Source organism: Typopeltis vanoorti, chromosome 13 (genome assembly GCF_054136105.1).
Source record: "Typopeltis vanoorti isolate ZY-2024b chromosome 13, IOZ_Tvanoo_1.0, whole genome shotgun sequence".
NCBI lineage: Eukaryota > Metazoa > Arthropoda > Arachnida > Uropygi > Thelyphonidae > Typopeltis > Typopeltis vanoorti.
This window is the reverse complement of record NC_143561.1, coordinates 30,444,827-30,469,216: the sequence shown is the minus strand read 5'-3', so window position 1 is coordinate 30,469,216 and position 24,390 is coordinate 30,444,827. Positions and strand designations below refer to the sequence as shown.

The window sequence follows — 24,390 nt, the reverse complement described above, 5'->3', positions numbered from 1 at the left end:
ATATTTCTGTCTTTTAAGGAGTTAGTAGGTCTTTATCCTACTAACCTGGCAAAGATCAATTGTTTTGCTGATCTTTCCTCTCTCATTTTATTCAAGTAACCATACCACCTGAAATTAACTCTACTAACACATTCCTGAATTCTAACAATGGCAAGTTCTTTCCTAATATTCTCATTTTTCATGTGATACTGCCATTGATGCCATCTGTTGACTTCACTAATCTTTCTCAGAACTCTTATATCTGTAGTCTCCAGTCTTTGATCAAGTGTTTTATTTCTCCCAGCTCTCAGATCCATAAGTTAAAATTGGTTTCAATACTGTCTTATATTATACAGCTCGTTTAGTGCTTTGACTAATGTCTTTCTTATTCTATATCAATTTATTCAGCTGACTTCCTACCATACTAGTTTTACTAATTCTGTTGTCTATTTCCATATTTAATTTTCCATCTTCGCCAAAAATTGTGCCTATATAGCTGAACTGTTTTACTTATTCTATAGGTTCACCATTCAGGATACATTAATGTTTTCAATGTTTTTGCTTATTCTCATTCTTTGTCTTTTTATTGCTGATTTTCGTACCAAATTTATTATAACAGTTGTAATAAATTCAATTTATTTAGGGAATCTTGGAGACTTGTACTGGATTTGTTCAGAAGTATAACATCATCTACATGAAGTAAAGAATTAACATTGCCAAATTTTAAATCGGATTTAATACCACTTTGCTTCATAATGTGATCCATATAGATAATAAATAACAGTGGAGATAATATGCATCCTTGTCACACACCTGATTTTACATCACGCTATCTTGTACCTTCTTTCATTCTAACTGGTGACTTACAGCTTAAATAGAAGATATATTGATATAATGTCCCATTTGCAACATATAACTAGAGCATTTTGAATAGCTTTCCTCTTGGCATCTTGTCATATGCTTTTTCCAGATCAACAAAACTTAAATACAAATCCATGTTATATTATTTCTCAACTGTTTGTCTTAAAATGAAAATCTGATACTGACAACCTCTATTTGGTCTGAATCCAGCTTTTTCTTCATCAACCTTCCCTTCCAAAATTTTTCTTAGCTTTCTCAAGAATAATTTGAGAAAGGTGCATAAATCTTACCAGGAACACCCTGTGGAGAAATTCCTCTGTAATTCTCAAATTCAGCTTTATTCCCTTTTTTTTTTTTCATAGATGGGTATTATGAATGCTCTACTCCAGTCATCTGGAGTTGACCCTCTGACAGGGCTTTCTTAATTATGCAGTAGCCACTGTAAAACTTTTATACCTCCATATTTGACCATTTCTGGTCGAATGTAGATGATAGAATGACAGAAAAGTATAATGACATAGTAGATGACAGAAAAGCTTTAAACCTTGGTCCTCGGCCTACTTAAAATCCATAAGGAAGGCAGTCCTCTTCTTTCAATTGTCAATTATATAGATTCACCTACTTATTGCATAGCTCAATTTTTAGTATGCAAAACTCAGATTAGTAATTCTCTCCCCTTAAAAAATTCTTCAGAGTTTCCAGATAAAGTGTAAAATGTTTCTCTCCAACCCACTGATTTAATGATTAGTTTTGATATAGAATATCTCTTCACTAATGTACCTCTAGAAGATACACTACATTTGCTTTCACAATCCTTTCAGAGGATTTAGTGAAATTATTCAACTTTGTTATCCACTCTGGATATTTTCTTTGTCGAAATAAGTTTTACAGCCAAGTTAAAGGAACTGCTGTGAGAAGTCCACTCTTCTGTTCTCATTGCCTTCTATTTAAAATGTTTAGGAGGCACCCTGTTTTCATCCATACACCCTCAGCCTTCTTTTTTGGGTTCATTTTATAGACGTTTTTGCAATCTGATCCCATAATGAAGAAACTACCTACTTTTTTCTCTAATATAATCTACATCCATGGATCAAATTTACTGTGAAATTAGAAAAAGACAACAAATTATCCTTCTTAAATATTCTATTCCTTCACTCCTCATCGGGTGAACTAATTACTTCAGTTTATTAAAAGCCTACTTTCACTGGATGCTACATTAAACAATTGCTCACCATCTTTCACAGAAGACTGAAATTATCAAAACTTTAGTTGATATGTTCACACTGTGTTCTATGCCTTAGCAAGAACTCTTAACTATCAAACAATATATGAAACTCAAATGGCTTCTGAGAAAAGACCACACAATGTCTTTTTGATTGCTATAATAGCTCAGATAACAAGGAAACAGTATACTGTGTCTCTATCCCATGCATTTCTGGTATCTCAGAACCAATTTCCAGACTTCTTAAGAACTACAATTTAGCAACTACATTTATTCCAGTCAACAAATTATCATCATGGTTCCCCCCCCTCTTCTAAAGATAGATGCTCTACTCGAGCTCTTCCTGGTGTCTACTGAGTTCCTTGTGACTGTCACTGTTCTTACATCAGACAAACTAGATGCTCAATGGAAAAACGAATACAAGAAAACCAATCTTACATCAGCAACTTGAATCTAGCCTGGCTCAGCACTGAATAGATGTGGACCACAATATCCTATGGTCTGAAACACACTTACTTGATCTTTGTCACTATGAATTTGAACATTTATTTAAAGAAAGCACTGAAGGCTCACTTCGCTATCTGAACTAAAACCGGAATGACTGCCTCTCACTGTCTAAGATATGGGAGAATCTTATTCTAATTACACATCATTAAAGTTTTTTTTAATACAGGTAACTAATAATACAGTTATGTGTTTGTGTTGTTAAAAAAAAAAAAATTTTTTTTTTTTTTTTTGTTTGTGTTGTTTTATATATAGCATCACACATCCCCCAGAGTCTCAAATCAATCCATTGTTTGCATTCTACCTTGTAATTAACTGACGTTGCCACTGATGATGGCCTGTAGTATTCTGAAATATGTGAAATAAGTAAATATATATGATATATAAATGATTTCAGAGATGATTAAAGTGTATACTATATCATAATAGTATACATTATGATATAGTAATTTTATTTTAGTTTTCCAAGTAATATTTTCATTTTTCTAGGGATCAGGAACAGCTCATACTGTATTCAAAGGCTCGAAGAAGCCTTACCAGAAAGAATGTGTTCTCATTATTGATCACACAACTGGTGAGATTACATTAGAGAAACTTAGTTACAATGTCCAATTAAAAAAAACAAGGTAATGTTCTTTACAATTCATATACCAGTTATTTTTCTGATATGTATAAAACTTGTTCTCTATGAAATCAGTACGTTAAAATAAGTGTTTAAATAAATATCAGATCAGCACTGAATTTCGGAGAAACCTAAATTGCACTACTCTCAATGGATATGGATCCTCTTTTAGCCTTGATTATCCCCACCTCCCCTTCCTTTCTAAGCATACTAGAAGGGTGGAAAATACCCGACTCATATTTGTGATATGAGTCAGGTATTATTTTGGACCATTCTTTCTTCATTATGAACACCAAGTTGGGTTAGACTAGTTCATGCAACTGATGTAGTCCAACTTACTCTTTTATCACTTCCACGAATTAAAGATCCCAAGACCTATGACACAGTAGTGCAGTGTGTGAATGAGTGATTAGAAGAATGGAATTTGTCGATGTTTGTCCAAAGGTATATTATTTGGTTTAAATTGGACTCTGTGCAGGCCATTCAAGTTTTTTCATATCGTTTACTTAAACCCTTGACATAGTGTATTGTTGTCTAAAGATACATGAATCTGTTCTATAAAACTGCCACAATGTAAGAAACATTCATTATCCAGAAGTGTCACGTATGGTATTCATCATCCAAAGGTCCAAACTAATATCTGAAGAAACTGCTTTAGACTATTACACTTACCTATTGCTCTTCACAGTTGGATAATAGTAATAATGAACTGATGATATGCATAAATTAAGGGGATGGGATGAAAAGGTATTTAATACAAAAACACTTTTGCCATAATGAATATCATCATAGCAGGAACATATAGTAGGACTTATGTGGATCAGGAATGGAGAGGGGAAACAGATGTTACAAGATGCATTCTTTCTATCACTCGGAAACCAGTAATATGATTGTTAAGCCATGGATAATTTATGCAGCCAAGAATGTAAGACTCACTAGGTACGTGTTTATAAGTGGTAGATTTTTATTGCCTGATGTGAGACCACCACCATCCTGCTTTATTGGAGATCTGAATTGAAAAAGTTACATGTTTAGTCTTTAGAGCAGGATTTCCAGATTATTTTGTCCATAGTATTAACACTAATGTGCTATTGGTTTACAGCCCTTCAAAAACGCACACATGCCTAAGAAATCATCAGGAATGTGTGTGTTATATACAGTATAAGAACATATATGCTTAAGGATTTTATTAAAAAAAAGAAAACTTATTTACAAATTGGCTATTCAAAGTCATTTCCCAGAATTTTGAAAATTTTAAGCAATTATTGTATTCAAATTTAGTTGACTGCAGAAGGTTTCATAGGATTTGTTGAATAGTCTCAACTTTGAACGAGCTTATATTAAACTTGTTTATTATTCTGGAGCAGTGTTTCCTGATGTGTGGTATGCATATCCCTAGGGTATGGGAAAGATCTTTATGGAGTACATGGCACTTTTTTTTTTTTTAGATTTTGATTACATATAAGGAAGAGCATGACTTTATTTTCTTTTGTCAAGATATATTTTATCCTATGTAAAAGGCTGCTACTTTTGCTAAAAATATATCTATTTGTCCTTAAAATATGGTGAAGTAGTGAACACATAACAAATCCAAGCAGATGTATGTTTATATATGATATTTGCTTCAAGACAAATAGTTGAAAAATCATAGGTATATAACAAGGATCCGTGTTCAAGTTTTGTAGCTCTAGAAAAAGCATATGACAAGATGTGCCAAGAGAAAAGCTTTTCAGAATGTTAGTTATGTGGCATAAATGGGATATTATATCAGGCATTATGTAGTCTATATTTGAGTTGTAAGTAAGCAGTTAGAATTAAAGAGATATGGGAGGATGGTTTGATGTTAAATCAGGTGTGAGACAAGGGTTCACTTTATCTCCACTGTTATTCATCATCTGTATAGATCACATTATGAAGGCATATAAACCTGATATGAGAATTGGGAATGTTTAATCTCAGCTCTTTACTTTATGCAGATTATTTTACATTTCTAAATAAATCCAGTATAAGTCTGCAAGATTCTCTAACTAAACTGAATAATGGCTGTAATAAATTTGATTTTGGGAAAAAAAAAAAAAAAGACATTGACAACATCAACTGCATCCTGCATGGAGAACCTGTACAACATTATAACAATCTTTAGCAAAGATAACAAATTAAAGATGATTAGACAACAGAATTAGCATAACTGGTATGATAAGTCAACTACATAAATTTATATGGAATAAGAGAGAAGCTAGTTAAAACACTAAACTAGCTGTATAGAGGTGTTAAAAATAATTTTAAGTTATGGATCTGAGAGCTGGGATAGAAATGAAACACTTGATCAAAGACTGGAGTGCTGAGAAAGATTGGGGGGGGGGGGAAATAGATGGCATCATATTAGGAACAAACTTCATGCTGTTAGCATTCAGGAATGTGTTAGGATAGGCAATCTTAGGTGGTTTGGTCATTTAAACAGAATGGGTAAGGTTAGGAAAAACAAGTATTTTTTTCCAGAATGGCAGGAAAAAAAGACCAGAGGAAGACCAAAGTCTTGGTGGATTGATATGAGAGTGGTTTCATTAATTTCTGGTCTGACTAACTTTTAGAGGTGATAGAAAGAAAACAACTGTGTCACTTTTCATCATAATCTCCTTTTACTTCAACACACTTTTCACATTTTGCATTAATATTTCTTTTCCCTTGAAAAATAGTCTACTTTTGTCTTCGAAATGACCTAAAACTGCATCTTTCACCACCTTGTCATCTGCAAATTTTCTTCCTCAAAGGTCTTTCTTCATTTCCGAGAAGAGGTAGTCGTCACTCCTGGAAGCCACATTCCTTCACTGTGACTTTTGCAACAATTGCTGTATGGATTGGAGCATTGTCGTGAAACAGGCAAACACCACGACTCAGCATTCCTAGTCTCTTCCTTCATGGCTTAGTACAGTTTGTGCAGGAGTGCATTAGATAGGAAGTTGAAATTTATGAAATTCACTATAGTATCATGGTTGAATTCATTCTGCTTGTCTAACCTAACCATAATGTTCTTATAAAATGTTAGCAAGTTACTCAGATATTACCTTCCCTTAGTAAGCCATGCTCTTCATTGCAAAGTATAGATTCTTTATTATCTCAAAATATTCAATACCACCAAGTGTATAACTTTACATTTACTGACATTGAACTGATAGCCATTTTCGCATGCCACAATTCCACCTTAATCAAATCATTCTGCAAGTGAATAACAATGGACCGAGGACTAATTCAATCCCATATCCTCAAAATATGTAATGGCCTTTATGCTGTATCCTGTCAAAAATTTGGAAAAGTCCCAAAGAAAAGGTGAATCCATTTTGCTTGTCTAACTCAACCATAACATTATTATAAAATGTGAACAAGTTACTCAAATATGACCTTCCCTTAATGAACCATGCAAAGTATAGATTTTTTATCACCCCATTTCTGTATGTGATGTGATCTCTTGCCAACTTTCCAAAATATTCACTACCATTACTTCAGAGATACTGATAGCTTGATAGACTCATCAGTCTTTGCACCACTCTTGTACAATGGGAATGTCTCGCATTCTTTCCACTCCTGTGGAATCTTCCATGTGCTAAGACTCAAATTGTATAGCCAGTTCAGGTGAACATGCTTTTAGCATATGTACTGATATCTCATCAGCCATTATTGCCGAATTCTTATTAATTTTATGCAACAGCTCTAGTACTTCCTCCTTATACACCTGAGTTCCTTCGAGTGTAGAGATAGCATTTAGCAAAATGGGCACGTATTAGCTGACCAATCTCTTCTGCATCTGCCAACTTCATACCATCCAGGTTAATGTGTTATTCTTTCACATTCATTCTTTCTTTTACTTGAGACATAACTATAGAATCCTTTAAGTTGTTTTTTAGCTTGTGGAGCCAGTTTCTTTTCATACTCACCTTTATATTTTTATATAATAGTTGTAACTGCTGTGGCTGGCTTGGGCCTTATAAAAACTAGCATCATCCTTATGTGCATACAATATTCCTTCCACATAATCCTTTTCTTAAGAATCTCTTGCTTCATAAGATTGCATATCCATTTCATTTCTACTCCATTTATTCTTCAAACTTTAGGGACACATTGTGATATTGCATCATTTAATGTTTTGTAAATGAATCTCCAGAACTGCTGATATCCTTCCTATCTAGCAATTGATGCCATGGAACAAAACCTAGTATATGTATACTCTTCAGATGGCCATAATTTCCTGCTTCGATGTTCAGCAAGTAACCTTTTCTAAGTGGAACATCAATTTACATAGCAGCTTCCCAGGTCAGTACAGTATGATCTCTGTCACTTACCAGATGCAGCATAGTTATGTCTTTAACTGAACCCTCTCTGACACTGAGCTTGTTCCTTTTGTCAAATACTGCTTAAGGGAATTGTCTCACAACAGCTCATTGAACTCAGTTTCATTCTTCTTAGTTAGATTTCACTGCTGCACAATCACTGTTGGATAATTGAAGTCAAACAAATTAATTAATTGTTTAGTGTCCATTTGATTTATTTTGCAATGCATTTCATCATCACTATCAACCGAGTCACCAGGTGCTGGTGACTCAGTAGCAATACCCATGTATTTCATCTTGTTAAATTCTGGCTTATGCCATATAGCTTCAAACTCACTGCTACATAGAAAATTATTACTAGAATTGCAGTTGTAGCTTTGTATTTCAACTGGGCTCAACTCATCCGATATCATTAGCATCACATTCTCTCCTATCCTATCTTGTCTATTATTCTTCCTAAAAATACTCTAACCTTTACACTTGATACCAGTTAGTACATTTGTTTCTGAGAGTCAGGTCTCGCTAATACCAATAATCTGAAGTCACAATGTATTCACTAAGGTAACTAACTAAATCCCTTTGTTCCTCATACTCCTGGCATTTGTGTATAGATACAATAAGTTACCTCCATGCTGTTTTTTGTTTACTCACCTCTGTAGAGACTGCATGACCCCAGCTGGACAACGTTCAGATTCCTGCTTGTATCTTATTCTTCACTTATATATATGAGAGAGATCCTTGCACATACTTAGTAAGTCAGAAGAACTGGTTGAGCACACAATCATCTTTTAATCATAATTTGCTCCATGCTTAAGCATATTGATGATCCATAATCACCAATATGGATTCATATTAATTATGTAGTTGCATAATTACTCAAGAGATGAACTCATCATCATCAAATTTCTGACATGTACCCTCAAGGGGGTGTACAGGATATGATAGTACTACATGAAAAATTTACATCATTACTAATTCCAATCTACAATTTTCCTCCAAATCAGTCTGTTACTTGTCAAGACTCCAATATTATCATTATCAGATCTTATATTTCTATCATCTAAGGCACATTGTACCGTATCAATCCACCTATATCTTGGTCTTCCTCTGGGTCGTTTTCCTGCCAACCTGGCAGAGAACACTTGTTTTGCTTATCTTTACTCGCCCATTCTGTTTAAGTGACCATACCACCTGAGATTGGCTCTGTTAATGCATTCCTGGATGCCGACAATGTCAAGTTCTTTCCTAATATCCTCATTTTTAATATGATATTGCCATTGATGTCATCTGTTCACGCCTCTGATCTTTCTCAGGACTCATATCTGCGGTCCGTAGTCTTTGGTCAAGTGTTTTACTTCTGACCCAGCTCTCAGATCCATAAGTTAAAACTGGTTTGAACACTGTCTTGTATACAGCTTATTTAGTGTTCCGACTAATTTCTCTCTTACTCCATATGAATTTATTCAGTTGACTTCCTACCATACCAGCTTTGTTGATTCTGTTGTCTATTTCCATATTAATTTACCATCTTCACTAAAAATTGTGCCTAAGTAGCTGAAATGTTTTACTTGTTCCACAGGTTTTCACCAATTCTACCTATTTTCATTGTCTTTGTCTTTTTAATGCTGACCTTCATACCGTATCTATTACAACAGTTATTCAATTTAGTCAGGGAATCTTGCAAACTTGTAGTGGATTTATTTAGAAGTATAACATCGTCCGCATAAAGCAAATAGCTGACATTAACATCTCCAATTCTGATATCATGTTTAATACCACTTTCCTTCATAATGTGATCCATATAGATAATGAATAACAGAGGGGATAATGTACATCCTTGTCTAGTGGCAGATTTAACATTAAACCATCTTCCTGTACTCCTTCAATTCTAAATGCTGATTTACAACACAAATGACGACTAAGTAATGCCCCATTGACACCATATAACTGTAGCGTATTGAATAACTTCTCTCTTGGCGCCTTTTCCAGATCGACAAAACTTAAATACAGATCTTTGTTATATTCCCATAATTTCTCGACTATTTGTCGTAAAATGAAGATCTGATCCTGACAGCTTCTATTTGGCCTAAATCCAGCTTGTTGTTGTTCTTCACCAAGCTTTTCTTCCACAATTCTTCTCAACCTTTTCTCAAGTATACTAGCATATATCTTACCAGAAACACTCAGTAGGGAAATACCTCCTGTAATTCTCACATTCAGTTTCATTTCCCTTTTTATATATGGGTACTATGAGAGCTACTCCAATCATCGGGAATTCGTCCCTCTGTCCAGGCCTTCTGAACTATGCAGTGCAGCAACTGTAATACTTTTATACCATCATACTTAAGCATCTCTGGTTGAATATCATCTACTCCTGCTGCCTTTCCACATTTCAAACCTTTGATGGCTTTTTCTACTTCAAGTATGGATATGTACTCCTGACCGTATGCCTGTTGAGTGTTTTTTACCACTGCACTATCACTGCTTGTTTCATTTAGCAATTTTTCAAAGTAATTACTCCGTACTTCAAGGATATCTTTTTCTCCTGTTTTCATGTCACCTCTATCATCATCTCTAATTCCTTTTACAGCACTCTTTCCTCCATTTCTAAGCTTCTTCAACAACCTCCAGAATATCTTACCACCTTCTTGATATTTATTTTCTATGTTCTTGCCAAAGTCCTCCCATGACTTTTGTTTAGATAGTTTTACGCAGTGTTTCGCTTTCTTAGATTTGTCTCTGTATTCTCTACGAGCAAAAGCTGACTTATTTGCCAGGAACTTTTGATATGCTTTCTTTTTTTCCTTCATTGCCTCTTTAACTTCTTGTGTCCACCATAGAGTCCTGATTTTTCTATCCTTGCAGACAACTTCACCACATGCCTCTCTAGCTGAATCAATCAGGGTTTTCTTCAAGGCTTGCCACTGAATCTCCAAGGTTTGCTTCCTGTTCTCAAACTCTTTCATTTTTTCTTCAATAATCTTTGTGTATTTTAGTCTACAGTTTACATCTGAGAGCTGCTCAACTTTTATTCACTTTAAAACTTTCTTACATGTTATTCTTTTCAATATGAAATTGAATTTTATCCTGCTCAAGACTAAATAGTGATCACTTCCAATTTCAAATCCTCTGTACACTCTGGTGTCCAGCACCAGGGAGAAAACATCACTATCAACAATAACATAGTCAATGAGATTTTTCTTATTCCTTGCCTCTTCTCTCCATGTGAATTTGTGCACATTTTTATGTTGGAACATGGTGTTAGTAATAACCATTCCATGTCCTGAGCAGAAATCCAACAGATATTTGCCATTATTATTAGCTTTTTTCTTTTCTCCAAATTTTCCCAAAATATTTCTGTATATCTCACAATCATTTCCTAATCTGCTATTTAGATCCCCGACAAGGACCAACTTTTCCTTTTTCATTGTGTCAGTTGCTTTTTCTAAAGCCTCAAAAAATTCCTCCACTGCTATCTTAGTAGAACCTTCTGTGGGACCATATACACAAATAAGTCTCATTGTCCAGTTCCCTATTCTCATATTTGCTCACATTACTCTACTTGAGACTGACTGCCATTCAAGAAGATTAGCTTTGTATTTTTTGTTGAATACTATGGCTACTCCTTCTTTTCTTGATTGTCATTGCCTGAATATAACATTTTGTATTTATTGCTCAGAAAGATCTCACCAGTTTTTGTCTTTTTTTGTTTCATTCACCCCTATTATGTCGATCTGGTACTTATCTAATTCCTCAGCTAGCTCCATTTCTTTGCCATTCAGGCTTCTTATGTTGATAGTACCGATCTTTAACTCTGGTGATGTTGAGTTGGGGTGTGCTTTCAGATTTGTTCCAGTAGCTGAATTTTCGCTGTTCACACTCGTTCCCTGGCGAAAACAACGGGGCCTTGTTTAACCCGGCGACGCCTCAGCCATTATTTTCTATATTGGTTTAAGTCAATAAGAATACAATTTGGTCGGCTAAATCCCAAATTGCCTGCCTATCCTTGTTCGTTCAGTATCCAGGTAGATACCCAACCGGGTACACCATGAGAAGGTGCGGATTGGACATTAGGTCAGATGCCCTGGTCGGTTCTCTGCATTCCTTTAAAGGCTATGTGGAGGTCTCCTCTCAGTTATACGGCTTTGACCCTTAAACATCCCTGCTTCCATGGTGTGGGGTTATATACCACTTGAGTATAATATAGTGTAGAGATAATAAAAAAAAAGAATGGGTGTTAGTTCTGTAATAAGAGTTCATCTCAGTCAAAGCTGTATAACTGAGAGGAGACCTCTACATAGCCTTTAAAGGAATGCAGAGAATCGACCAGGGCTTCTGACCTAATGTCCAATCCCTGGGGTGGGGGAACCCCATACGAATAATGATAAAAAAAAATATATCTATTTCTTGATATATATCCTCAATATCAGGATGCTATGATAGTATTGCATGAAGAGTTTGTTATTAGTGACTTCCTATTGATAGTTTTCCTCCAACTCGCTATCTGTCAGGATTCCAATATTGTCAGTTCTTACATTTTGGTCTTCTCAAGTTGTTTATAACTGAACCATTTCATGTAGATCTTGGTCTTCCTCTGGATCTTTAGCTGCCATCTTTATCTCACTATTTTGCTGACCTTTCCTCTCCCATTCCTTTTAAATGATCCTGCCACCAGTGTTTTGCTTTATTCACACATTTTCAAATTTTAACAGCATAAAGTTCCTACCTAATATCATCATTTTTGATATGATTCTGCCATTGGTACCATCTGTTATTCCATATAAATATATTCAGTTGACTTCCCCCCCCCCCCTCCCGTATAGGAAGGATATCTGCTCATGCTGAAGAGGACCTCCCAGTGATAGTACTGGTCTCCCTTTCATTTTTCATCTTTATTCTCCTCATCCTGAGTTTTTTACTGTCGCATTTTTCCAGCGCTGCATCATCACTTGGATCGTGTTTTTGTCATCGAGAAAGGGAAATCCTGGTAAACTCGCACTGCTCTGGGTCCCTTCTTTGATATGATGAGTGGTCTTGGTTGGCCTGGCCAGGGTCAGTCAACTTCTGGGTTTGCTTTCAAGAGTCAGTGGTGTAGCAGTAAATCTCCTTCTCCATGATCTGGAAACAGGGTCTAAGGCTTGCTGTATTTTGTGTGTGTGTGTGTCACTGGGTCGCCTGGGTGTTGCATTTTTGAGCATAGTCATTGCTTGCCAGATAATGGCTTCTGTGTGTAACTAGGGTGGATGTAGAGCTCACTCTTTTTCCTCCATTTGAGAATAAGTTTTCTCCCTCATGTTTATCAGGGCTCCCCCTTAACAAATTCCAACCAAGTACAAAAACTACGGCAGCATCAAACAGATAACAAGAAACTGAATAAATTAGTCGCCTACAAATATACCTTCTTTTCTTATATTCAACAGCTGAATGCCCAATCTTGAAAATGGCACCATTCTTTATCCAGAACAGTTTGAAAGGGTTTGCAGGATCCCCAGAATCTGTAAAAATAAAAAAGCATATGAACTCAGATGTTTTTGTTGAAACATCCTCACACATACAATCAGAGCAACTATTTTTGCAATATCACGCAAAGCTGAAACTTTTCTTGAGTAATGTCAGAATAAGACCTTCAGTGTTCCTGACAGATTTTCTCCTGGTATTGACCAGAAATATCATCCTTACATTTTATACAACAAAACCTTAAACATCAATTGAAGAAGATAGCTCAGCTGCCCTGTCAGGTTGTATATCTGGAATCTTTTATGGTGTTTCAAATATGCAAAAAATATGGTCATGCCCAGGGTTGTGGGTTTGCGCTGCCTGGGTGCAAAATTTTTTGATCCATGTAAAATGTGTACTTACACGGTGTATAGATTTTGCATACTGAAAGAGCTAGACAAATTTGGTCTTGGATAGAGAATAGCCCTCTTTTTTTTTTTTAATCAAAAATTATATGTCCAAATCTTTTTTTTTTTTCTTCATTTTTCTGATCCTTTCTTCAAGACAATGGAGTCCCACAAAGACCATTTTAAGTCACACTGTTTATTGTACATGCAAACTGAATAACATTGCTCTTACTGTAAGCAGTGCCCTCTGTGTAGATAGTCATTCTTGCAATGTGAGGATCATAGAAAGACAGCCATGATCACTTCTATGGTTCCTCACAATTGAGTTCAGGTTTTCTCCACAGAACTGTTTCTTTCACTTTTGCTGTAAACATAGCCTTTATTCTGACCCACAGCTAAGAATAAGATCACTGGTAATCCCAATTGGAACGAATTCTTGGGACTCGTATTCATTAAAAAATTAACATTCCTGTCCCATGAATCAATTCTTGAGAAGCAATGATGAGCCAGAAAGTGGGATGCAAATCGATGTTCTTTGTGCATCTTTACTAAGCACTTAATCCAGTTAAGATCAAGACTCAATTATGGGTTCTGTGTATGTATGTGCATCATATTTTTATCTGAGAGAATGCTTCAGTGATTGATCTGTCCACCATCAAACAATTAGAATTGCACCTGGAGCATTCTGGATATCATTTGTTCTCAGTCTTTATATCAAAGTATATTTTAACGTACAACAATTCTCTTCGCAGTATATAGCCAAAATAAAATCTCTGCCAGATCATTCTATGTAGAAAAGTATATTTAGTCATGTTAGGATATCTTATGCGCAACACCTGTTATGTTGAATAAGTAAGTCCAAAGAGACATATAGATGCCCATATACCCCCCCCCCCCTTGGACTGTGCTTAAAAGAATTAAACATGCTCTAGACAATACTGCACAATTGCTTCTTAACATACTATCACCTTGGTAGTAGCTATATTCTGCACAGCTATATGCTATATTTCATCATGCAGTTTCTCTTTGTGCAAGTTAAGGAAACTTCCCTTCCTCCTCCTTTTGTGCACACTCACACAGCACAGAATAATCAGATTTTGTACTATTAATGCACAGATGGTTCAAAATCAGAGTCTCTATTGGGATCTCATGCTGTCTTCTCAGAGAGTATAATATTTAATCCAGTCCTGCTAGAATATAGCAAATGTAATGCTGTGTCTGTCATAGTTTGCAGTATGTTATATAAAGATGAACCTATCAGAGATGCATTAATTATACACTCATTGTTCTCTAGAGTCTTTGATAAGCCATTCACATCCACTGCTCTCTTGGTTCCAGTATATTTTACATCAAATCTGTAAGCTTTGCTTGGATGTTTGCCTATGTTGAATCCCAAATGTCCTTGGGATAATAAGACATTGTAGCTAGGTCAGCTCATTCTCTAAGAATTCATCTGCATGTCTGTACACAGATTACTAGCAGATTATAAGACTAAAATTAGTATCTCACTGACAGATATCATGACTTAGAAAAAACATCGACAACTTTACCAGATTAAGTCTGAAATTAAATGACTGCAGTCATTTAATAAAGTCAATAAAGTCTCTATAGTGGAGTTGGAAGAATTATGGAACTGTGCGCTTTAGTTGGAAAAGACCCGAGTTTGATTGTGAGTGAAATCATTGTTGCCTTTTTTTTTTTTAGTGAAGGTGAGTTCCAATCTCGCACAGAAATAGCTGGGTTTTCTCTTAAAACTCAAATTTTTCTTCCTGTGTACAGGCAAATCTGATGGTGCATGCATTTAGCAGACAAAAATACCATTATTGGCAGTTGATGGAATAGTATAGATGGCAAATTAAGTAGCACAGACAGTGATTGTGTGGTGTACAGTGCTCTCCTGCAATGATTTCTTGGATGTGTCATGCCATAATTATTTTACTGCTTTTTGTAATTTGCCTGAGTCTCTTACAATCGGTGATTTTATGCAAAACCTTTCATACAAATTTTATATTATAGCATCGTTTATTATATTTTTATATATTTATCTACAATTAAATTTTAATGCTTTCTAAACTTGGTGCGTCATAACCTCAGTCCCTAATGCACCATTAAAAATTTAACTGTAATCATCCGACTCTCCCACAATATCATCTTTGCTTATTGAGTTGACTATTTTTATATTTAATTTATCTTCACTAAAAATGGTGTCTAAATAGCTGGACTTTGTATTATAGATTTTCTATTCAGTTGTTGTCTGTATTCCAGCCTATTTTCATAGCCTTTGTCTTTTTATAGCCAATTTTCTTACCAGATTTCTTATAGCAGTGTTATCCTGCAGACTTATACTGGCTTTATTTAAGAATATAAAACATCTACACAATAGTAAGTATTATGTGCTGCTTTGTATGTGTTATTTGCACCATGTAATTTTAGTGTTTGAACAATTTTTCTTTTGGCACCTTGCATATACCTTTTCCAGATCTATAAACCATAAATGCAGACTTTGTTATATTCCCATGATTTTTCATCTTACCTAAAGTGAAAAAAATATGATCAAAACATCCCCTGTTTGGCCTGAACCCAACAAGTTTCTCTTCAGGTTTTTCTTATTCTCTTCTGCAATATCTCCGAAACTTGTTTAGTCATGGAACACCCTTCATCTCGCAATATATTTATAAACACTTCTATTCTTTTTTGACTTTGTTTGGTTTTTAAATAAAATACATATGCTTAATGCTCAAATGCATTTTATTTTTGAAAACAAAAAAATATATGTATAAAAATTATTAAGTCAGTTGAAAATTAAAGCTGTATTCTACATAAGAAAAGAACACAAATTATGATTTTTAAAAGGAAAAAATTAATTACCTTTTAATGTGATTAGATCTTTGAATCACAAATTTGTTTAATATTAGGTATAATGCTGGAATGCATTATATCTAACAAAATTAATTAATTTTTAAATTATTAAGATTTTCACAAAAAACTTTTTCCCGTCTCACAGAACACTATTTTTCTATGGAGCATAGTTTGGGAAATGCTGCTCTTTTGAATTATGCTTACATTAATCTTACCTGGAATGCCCAGTAGGGAAATTGCTCAGTAATTTTATTTCCCTTTCTTTTAGATGGATGCTCTGGCAGCTCTATTCCAAACATCCAGGATTTGACCTTTCTGATCATTCTCTCTGAATTATGCAGTGCAGCCACTGTAACTCCATATTTAAATATTTCTGATTGAATAACATCTATTCCAGCTGTCTTTCCACTAATTTTCAATTGCTTTTCTATTCTTTCAAAGTACTTACTCCAAACGTTTAAAATATCTTCATGTAAACTTATCATTTGATTCCTTGCTTTCAGAACATTTTGTCATCACCTTCCTGTTATTTTCTGTATTCTAGCTACATTTATTCTCTCAGAGCACATGCCTGACTTACTTTCTTTCTTCTTCTTTTCCATGACTTCCTCTTTAACATCCTGAATCTATCCATGGAGTACTGATTTTTCTACACTTGAAGATAACCCAGCCATATACCTCTCCAGCTAAATCAGTGTTTTCTTCTGAGTCTGCCAAATTCTTGTTTTCAAACTTTTTTTTCACTTGTTTCTTGAATAATGTATATTTGAGTCTACAGTTAAAAAAAATTCACCTCTGAGAGCTACTTAACTTCTGATTCTTTTTAAAATCTTCTTACATATTTTTCTTTTCAATGTGAAATTAATTTTTATCCTGCTAAAAACTAGATGGTGATTATCACTTCAAATCCCCTGTTATTTAAGCATGCTTTGGCTTCCAGAAATCTTTTATTTATTTTATTTTTATTTTATTTTAACTCACTATGTTGTTTTCCATCTTGTAAATCTGTACAAAGTGCGTATCTGACTAATCTTAAAATACTACCCTCACATTGGGAAAAGGTGCACCAGAAAACTCTCTAAAAATTCTTTATACTATCCAGAAGACAGTTTGGCTAATTTGATACCTCTCTCTTTCTCGAGTCTGTCTCACAGTTTCCACATTGTCTCTTTTCTACAGATATTTTTACTGCTATTTGGTAAAACCACCATCCATCATTCTCCAATTTTCTGTTAAACCTACAATACAACAGATGCATAATAGCCATTTATGGTTGAATTGCTAACTCACCAAACCTGCTACTTACATCCTTCATTTCTTCTACCTCTGTTCTGGATTAGTCTTCCCATGACATATTCCCTGACAACAACCTACTGCTCTTCAAATAAAGTATCAGCAAATTACTTTTTTCTTGACTCTGCCCACACATGACATTCATTTCCTATAGGTTTTGCAACTACTCATGTTTTAAACTCGTACCATGTGGTATGGACTTAAACAGAATGGTAGAAGAAATGTTAGTAACACATGTATGATGAGTGAGAGGAGAAGGATCTAGAGAACAGCTTAGATCTAGGTGGATCTTTTGATTAGGTCTAGCACAAGGATCTGTTAAGTAAACTCCCATCATTTGATCTGTGCTCTGACTTCTGCAAGTAGGTTGCAAGCTGTCTGACTGGATGCACATTACACATGATGGTAGACAGGTATTTATCTTCTATGCTTAGATTCCACAAGGCTCTGTTCTTTCATCAGCTCTCCTCCTTATATACTCCAGTTAACCACCAATCAAGTATACAGTGTTGGTAATTATAGTACCTTGCACAGGACAATCACCACAATCTATACAGTATCAACTGCTTCTGTCCTAAATTCCAGCTGTCAAACCATCATTCAGTAGGGTTTGGATAACCTTTCAGTTTCAACAAAAGCAAAATACACTCTTGCTTTATTACACACACACACACACACACACACACATCATATTATCATCATCATTCACGGCCTAAATCTTGGAATAGATAGTAACACCCATTCAGTTTTATGGTTTAACGACTGCACAAACAGAGGCAAAAATCCAGAAGAGTTCTTGGCATCAAATTTCCTACACATACTAAACAACGACTGTAATACTCCATCATTTGAAAATACCAGAGGAAGCAACTTCATTGATCTGACAATAACAAAAATGCTTTTTTACCCTGAGTTTCCGAATGGAAATACGAGGCAGAGGAAAACTGGTCTGATCATTGCATATTAAGTTTCATCATCAGCAACAAAAATTTAAACATAATACACAACACAACAAAAAATGTGCACAAATTCACATGGAGAAAAGAGGCAAGGAATAAGAAAAGTCTCATTGACTATATTATTGTTGAGAGTGATGTTTTCTCTCTGGTGCAGGACACTAGAGTGTACAGAGGATTTGAAATTGGAAGTGATAACAATTTAGTCTTAAGCAGGATAAAATTGAATTTCATATTGAAAAGAAGAACATGTAAGAAAGTTTTAAAACGAATAAAAATTGAGCAGCTCTCAGATGTGAACTGTAGACTAAAATATACAAACATTATTGAAGAAAAAATGAAAGAGTTTGAGAACAGAAATCAAACCTTGGAGATTCAGTGGCAAGCTCTGAAGGAAATATTGATTGATTCTGCTAGAGAGGCATGTGGTGTGGTTGTCTGCAAGGATAGAAAAAATTGGAACTCCATGGTGGACACAGGAAGTTAAAGAGGCAGTGAAGGAAAAGAAGAAAGCATATCAAAACTTTCTGGCAAATTAGTCAGCTTGTGCTCTTAGAGAATACAGAGACAAATGTAAGAAAGCGAAACACTGTGTAAAACTATCTAAACACAAGTCATTGGAAGACTTTGGCAAGAACATAGAAAATAAATATCAAGAAGGTGGCAAGATATTCTGGAGGTTGTTGAAGAAGCTCAGAAATTGAGGAAAGAGTGCTGTAAAAGGAATTAGAGATGATAAAGGTGATATGAAAACTGGAGAAAAAAGATATTCTTCAAGTATGGAGTAATTAATTCAAAAAATTGCTAAATGAAACTAGCAGGGATGAGAGCACAGTGATTTAAAAAAAAAAAAAAAATTGAACAGGAATCAGGAATACATATCCATACTTGAAGTAGAAAAAGCCGTCAAAAGTCTGAAATGTGGAAAAGGCAGCTGGAGTAGGTGATATTAGACCAGAAATGCTAAAGTATTGAGGTATAAAAGTTTTACAGTGACTACACTGCATAGGGCCTGGACAGCAGGACGAATTCCCAATGATTGGAATAGAGCTCTCATAGTACCCATATATAAAAAGGGAAATAATAATGAATGTGAGAATTACAGAGGTATTTCTCTACTGAGTGTTCGTGGTAAGATTTTTGCCAGTATACTTGTTAAACGGTTGAGAAGGATTGTGGAAGAGAAGCTTGGTGAGGAACAAGCTGGATTCAGGCCAAATAGAGGCTGTCAGAATCAGATATTCACTTTACGACAAATAGTTGAAAAGTCATGGGAATATAACAAATATCTGTATTTAAGTTTTGTAGATCTAAAAAAAAGCATATGACAAGGAGACGAGAGAAGCTATTCAAAATGCTACAGTGGTGTGGTGTAAGTGGATCATTATATCAAGCAATACTTAGTCTTTATTTGAGTTGTAAGTCAGCAGTTAGAATTGAAGGAAGTACAGGGAGATGGTTTAATGTTAAATCTGGTTTCAGACAAGGATGTACATTGTCACCTCTGTTATTCATTATCTATATGGAATACATTATGAAGGTAAGTGTTATTAAACCTGATATCAAAATTGGAGATGTTAATGTCAACTCCTTGCTTTATGCGGATGATGTTATACTTCTAAATAAATCTGCTACAAATCTGTAAGATTTCCTAACTAAATTGAATAACTGTTGTGATATATATGGTATGAAGGTCAGCAATAACAAGACAAAGATAATGAAAATAGGCAGAAGCATTGAAAATATCAGCTGCATTGTGTGAATGGAGAACCTATAGAACAATTAAAACATTTCCCCTACTCAGGCACGATTTTTATTGAAGATGGTAAATTAAATATAGAAATAAACAACAGAATCAACAAAGCTGGTATGGTAGGAAGTCAATTGAATAAATTTATATGGAATAAGAGAGAAATTAGTCAAAACACTAAATTAGCTGTATACAAGATAGTGTTCAAACCGATTTTAACTTATGGATCTGAGAGCTGTGTCAGAAGTAAAACACTTGACCAAAGAATAGAGACTGCAGATATGAGAGTCCTGAGAAAGATTAGGGGTGTGAACAGATGGCATTAATAGCAATATCATATTAAAAACGAGGATATTAGGAAGGAACTTGACATTGTCGGTATTCATGAATGGATTAGTAGAGCTAATCTCAGGTGGTATGGTCACTTAAATAGAATGGGCGAGGAAAGATTAGCCCAAGAAGTGTTCTCTGCCAGGTTGGCAGTAAAAAGACTCAGAGGAAGACCAAGATATAGGTGGATTGATATGTAAAAAGTGCCTTAGAAGCAGTGGTGAGCTATAAGGGTTCAGCCCTATAAGCTTGCCCCAGCCTTTTGTTCTGTAAACAAGCCCTTCTTGTTTACTTTTTATTTTTTCAGAAAAAAAAAAAAAAAAAAAAAACAATTTTTTGAAATATATTAAGCGAAAAACTCATACGGTAACCTAACAAAGTGATTTTATTAAATAAAATATTATGGTTACTGTTACTACCATTTTACAAATAGGAATATTTTCTAGCCGCTAAGCATATTGTAAAGCTGATATATGGAGAATAAATTAAGAATCTGGATTAAGGAGTTAATAAGGAGAGCTTGGGGTGCTTAAGAGTCAAAGCTGTATAACTGTGAGGAGACCTCCACATAGCCTTTAAAGGAATGCAGAGACCCGACCAGGGCTTCTGACCTAATGTCTAATCCTCACCTTCTCATGGTGCACCCTGTTGGGTAACTACCTGGATACTGAATGAACGAGGATTTGTGGCAGTTTGGGATTTAACCGACCAAATTGTATTCTTATTGGTTAAACCAAAATAAAAAATGATGGTACAACATGACAAAATTTCATGCCGACTGGGGTGTCGCCCGATTAATCAAGGCCCCTGTTGATTTCACCAGACTGAACAGCGAAAAGTCAGCTACTGGAACAAATCTGAAAACAAACCTCAACATCACCAGAGTTAAAGATCAGTACTATCAACATAAGAAGCCTGAATGGCAAAGATATGGAGCTAGCTGAGGAATTAGATAAGTACCAGATCAACATAATAGGGGTGACTGAAACAAAAAAGACAAAAACTGGTGAGATCTTTCTGAGTAATAAATACAAAATGTTATATTCAGGCAATGACAATCAAGGAAAAGGAGTAGCCATAGTATTCAACACAAAATATGAGGCTAATCTTCTTGAATGGTAGTGATGTGGGCAAATATGAGAATGGGGAACTGGACAACGAGACTTATTTGTGCCTATGGTCCCACAGAAGGTTCTACTAAGGTAGAAGTGGAGGAATTTAATGCTTTAGAGAAAGCATGTTATACTTCTAAATAAATGCATTACAAGTTTGCAAGATTCCCTGACTAAATTGAATAACTGTTGTAATAGTTATTGTATGAAGGTCATTATTAAAAAGACAAAGACAATGAAAATAGGTAGAATTGTTGAAAACGTCAAATGTATTGTGAGTGGGTAACCTGTGGAACAAGTAAAATATTTCAGCTACTTAGGCATGATTTTTAGTGAAGATGGTAAATTAAATGTGGAAATAGACAACAGAATCAACAAAGCTGGTATGGTAGGAAGTCAATTGTATAAATTCGTATGGAATAAGAGAGAAATTAGTCGGAACACTAAATTAGCTGTATACAGGACAGTGTTTAAACGAGTTTTAACTTATGGATCTGAGAGCTGGGTCAGAAGTAAAACACTTGACCAAAGACTAGAGACCGCAGATATGAGAGTCCTGAGAAAGATTATAGGCGTGAACAGATGGCATCAATGGCAATATCATATTAAAAACAGGATATTAGGATAGAACTTTACATTGTCAGCATCCAGGAATGCGTTAGCAGAGCTAATCTCAGGTGGTATGGTCACTTAAACAGAATGGGCAAGGAAAGATTAGCAAAACTTCCTATGGGTCGTTTTCCTGCCAGGTTGGCAGGAAAACGACCCATAGGAAGTCCAAGATATAGGTGGATTGATATGGTACAATGTGCCTTAGACAATAGAAATATAATATCTGATAATGATAATATTGGAGTCTTGATAAGTAATAGACTGATTTGGAGGAAAATTGTAGATAGGAAGTTAGTAATGGTGTAAATTTTTCATGTAGTGCTATCATATCCTGTACACAACTTGAGGATACATGTCAGGAATTTGATGATGATGAATATTTTGATAGTGAAAAAATGTTTTTCTTATGTAAGATAAATTAACACAGATGATTGTGTGCAAATATTTCATGTTTAGATCATGAAATATTTGTTTAAAAGTGATAGCCTTTACGGGTCGATTGGCATTTGTACACAATCTATATTAATAGATTTCTGTGTTTCTGTGTGAAATGAGGCTTTTTTTTGCTCGACGATGCGAGCCCTTTGTTATAATTTGCATAGCTCACCACTGCTTAGAAGATAGATATATAAATATGAGATCTGACAATGTTGTAGCTTTGACAGGTAATAGATTGATTTGGCAGAAAATTGTAGGTAGGAAATTAGTAATGATGTAAATTTTTCATGTAGTACTATCATATCCTGTATACCCCATTGATGGTAAATGTCAGGAATTTGATGATGATGATATACAACACAAACCATCACATTAACACCAAATGCTTCACCAATAAAACCAATCTTGAGATATTTGTGAAAGCATTAAAAAGAGAATTTTTATGCCTAATCTCAGAACATCACTTTAATGGTATCAGCAAACAACAGCTGAGCTTAGACAACAACCTAACCATATGGGCATCAGCACAAGCCTGTATAGACTTCCTTGCTTCTGCGTTTTCATTCGGTCTAAAAAAATCCAGCGACCAAACAATCAGAACAACCAGGAAGCTAAACATTTGGTGGAAGAAAATCAGTACCTTTTGTGGAATGATGCACTAACAGTCCTAAGAAAGCTTGTTAATTCACTCAGACGACTAGATCAAAGAACATACGATAATCAAGATTTAAGACAGAGTAGAAGACTGAACTATTATAAAGCCAAATACAGCTATCAGTCCAAAATTACAAATGCAAAAAAGAGAATCGATGAAAAAATTCTGTACTGTTTCAACCACATCGAATCCTTAGAATTGCATATATATAAATTAGCAGCAAGCAAGAATAAGGCAACACCTATATTATCAACTATTCAGAAAACAGATGGCTTCTACTCTAAAAACTTAGTAGAAACTGCAGCTGTTATGAAAAACAAGTTTATTCCTGATGACTATGAATCAACAAATGAAGAAATCCACAAAACAGGCACAGACACACCTAACAATATCTTATTTACAACTAATGAAATTGAGTCAGTATTAAGATCAATGGATTCAAGAAAAACTCCTAGAGAGGATGGAATAACCATAAAACTTAGTAGAAACTGCAGCTATTATGAAAAACAAGTTTATTCCTGATGACTACGAATCAACAGATGAAGAAATCCATGAAACAGGTACAGACACACCTAACAATATCTTATTTACAACTAATGAAATCGAGTCAGTATTAAGATCAATGGATTCAAGAAAAACTCCTGGAGGGCATGGAATAACTAGCGATATACTCCTAAGAGTTTGTTGAATTCCCCAAATTCGTAACAGTAGTTTACAGCGAATGCCTAAAAAGAGGACGATTTCCTTTAATATGGAAATGCTCTAAAATTATACCCATAATAAAACCAGGAAAACGAAATTAGCAAATACAGACTAATTCGTCTCATAAACTTCTTATAAACTGAAAAACTTCTTATAAACCAAATAATACACTGTCTACTCAAGAAACCTATTAAGCAGCAATCAGTATACAATTAGACCTCAGTCCAGCACAGTAGACGCAATTATGGAGGTTAAAGTGTTCACAGAAGACAGTCTACAGCAAAAAAAAAAGACACTACTGATCTCACTCAATGTACAGGGAACCTT

The 24,390-nt window shown here is 34.9% G+C and overlaps 1 protein-coding gene across 2 annotated transcripts in view; it reads left to right on the top strand.

Annotated features, from left to right (window-relative positions):
* Eaf (ELL-associated factor) overlaps positions 1–24,390 on the top strand; it is a 184,923-nt gene that overhangs the window by 85,403 nt on the left and 75,130 nt on the right. For both annotated transcript variants that reach the window (XM_090402777.1, XM_090402776.1), the window contains exon 3: positions 3,056–3,192. In XM_090402777.1, the coding sequence (XP_090258903.1) occupies positions 3,056–3,192 (137 nt within the window). The remainder of the gene's footprint in view (positions 1–3,055; positions 3,193–24,390) is intronic.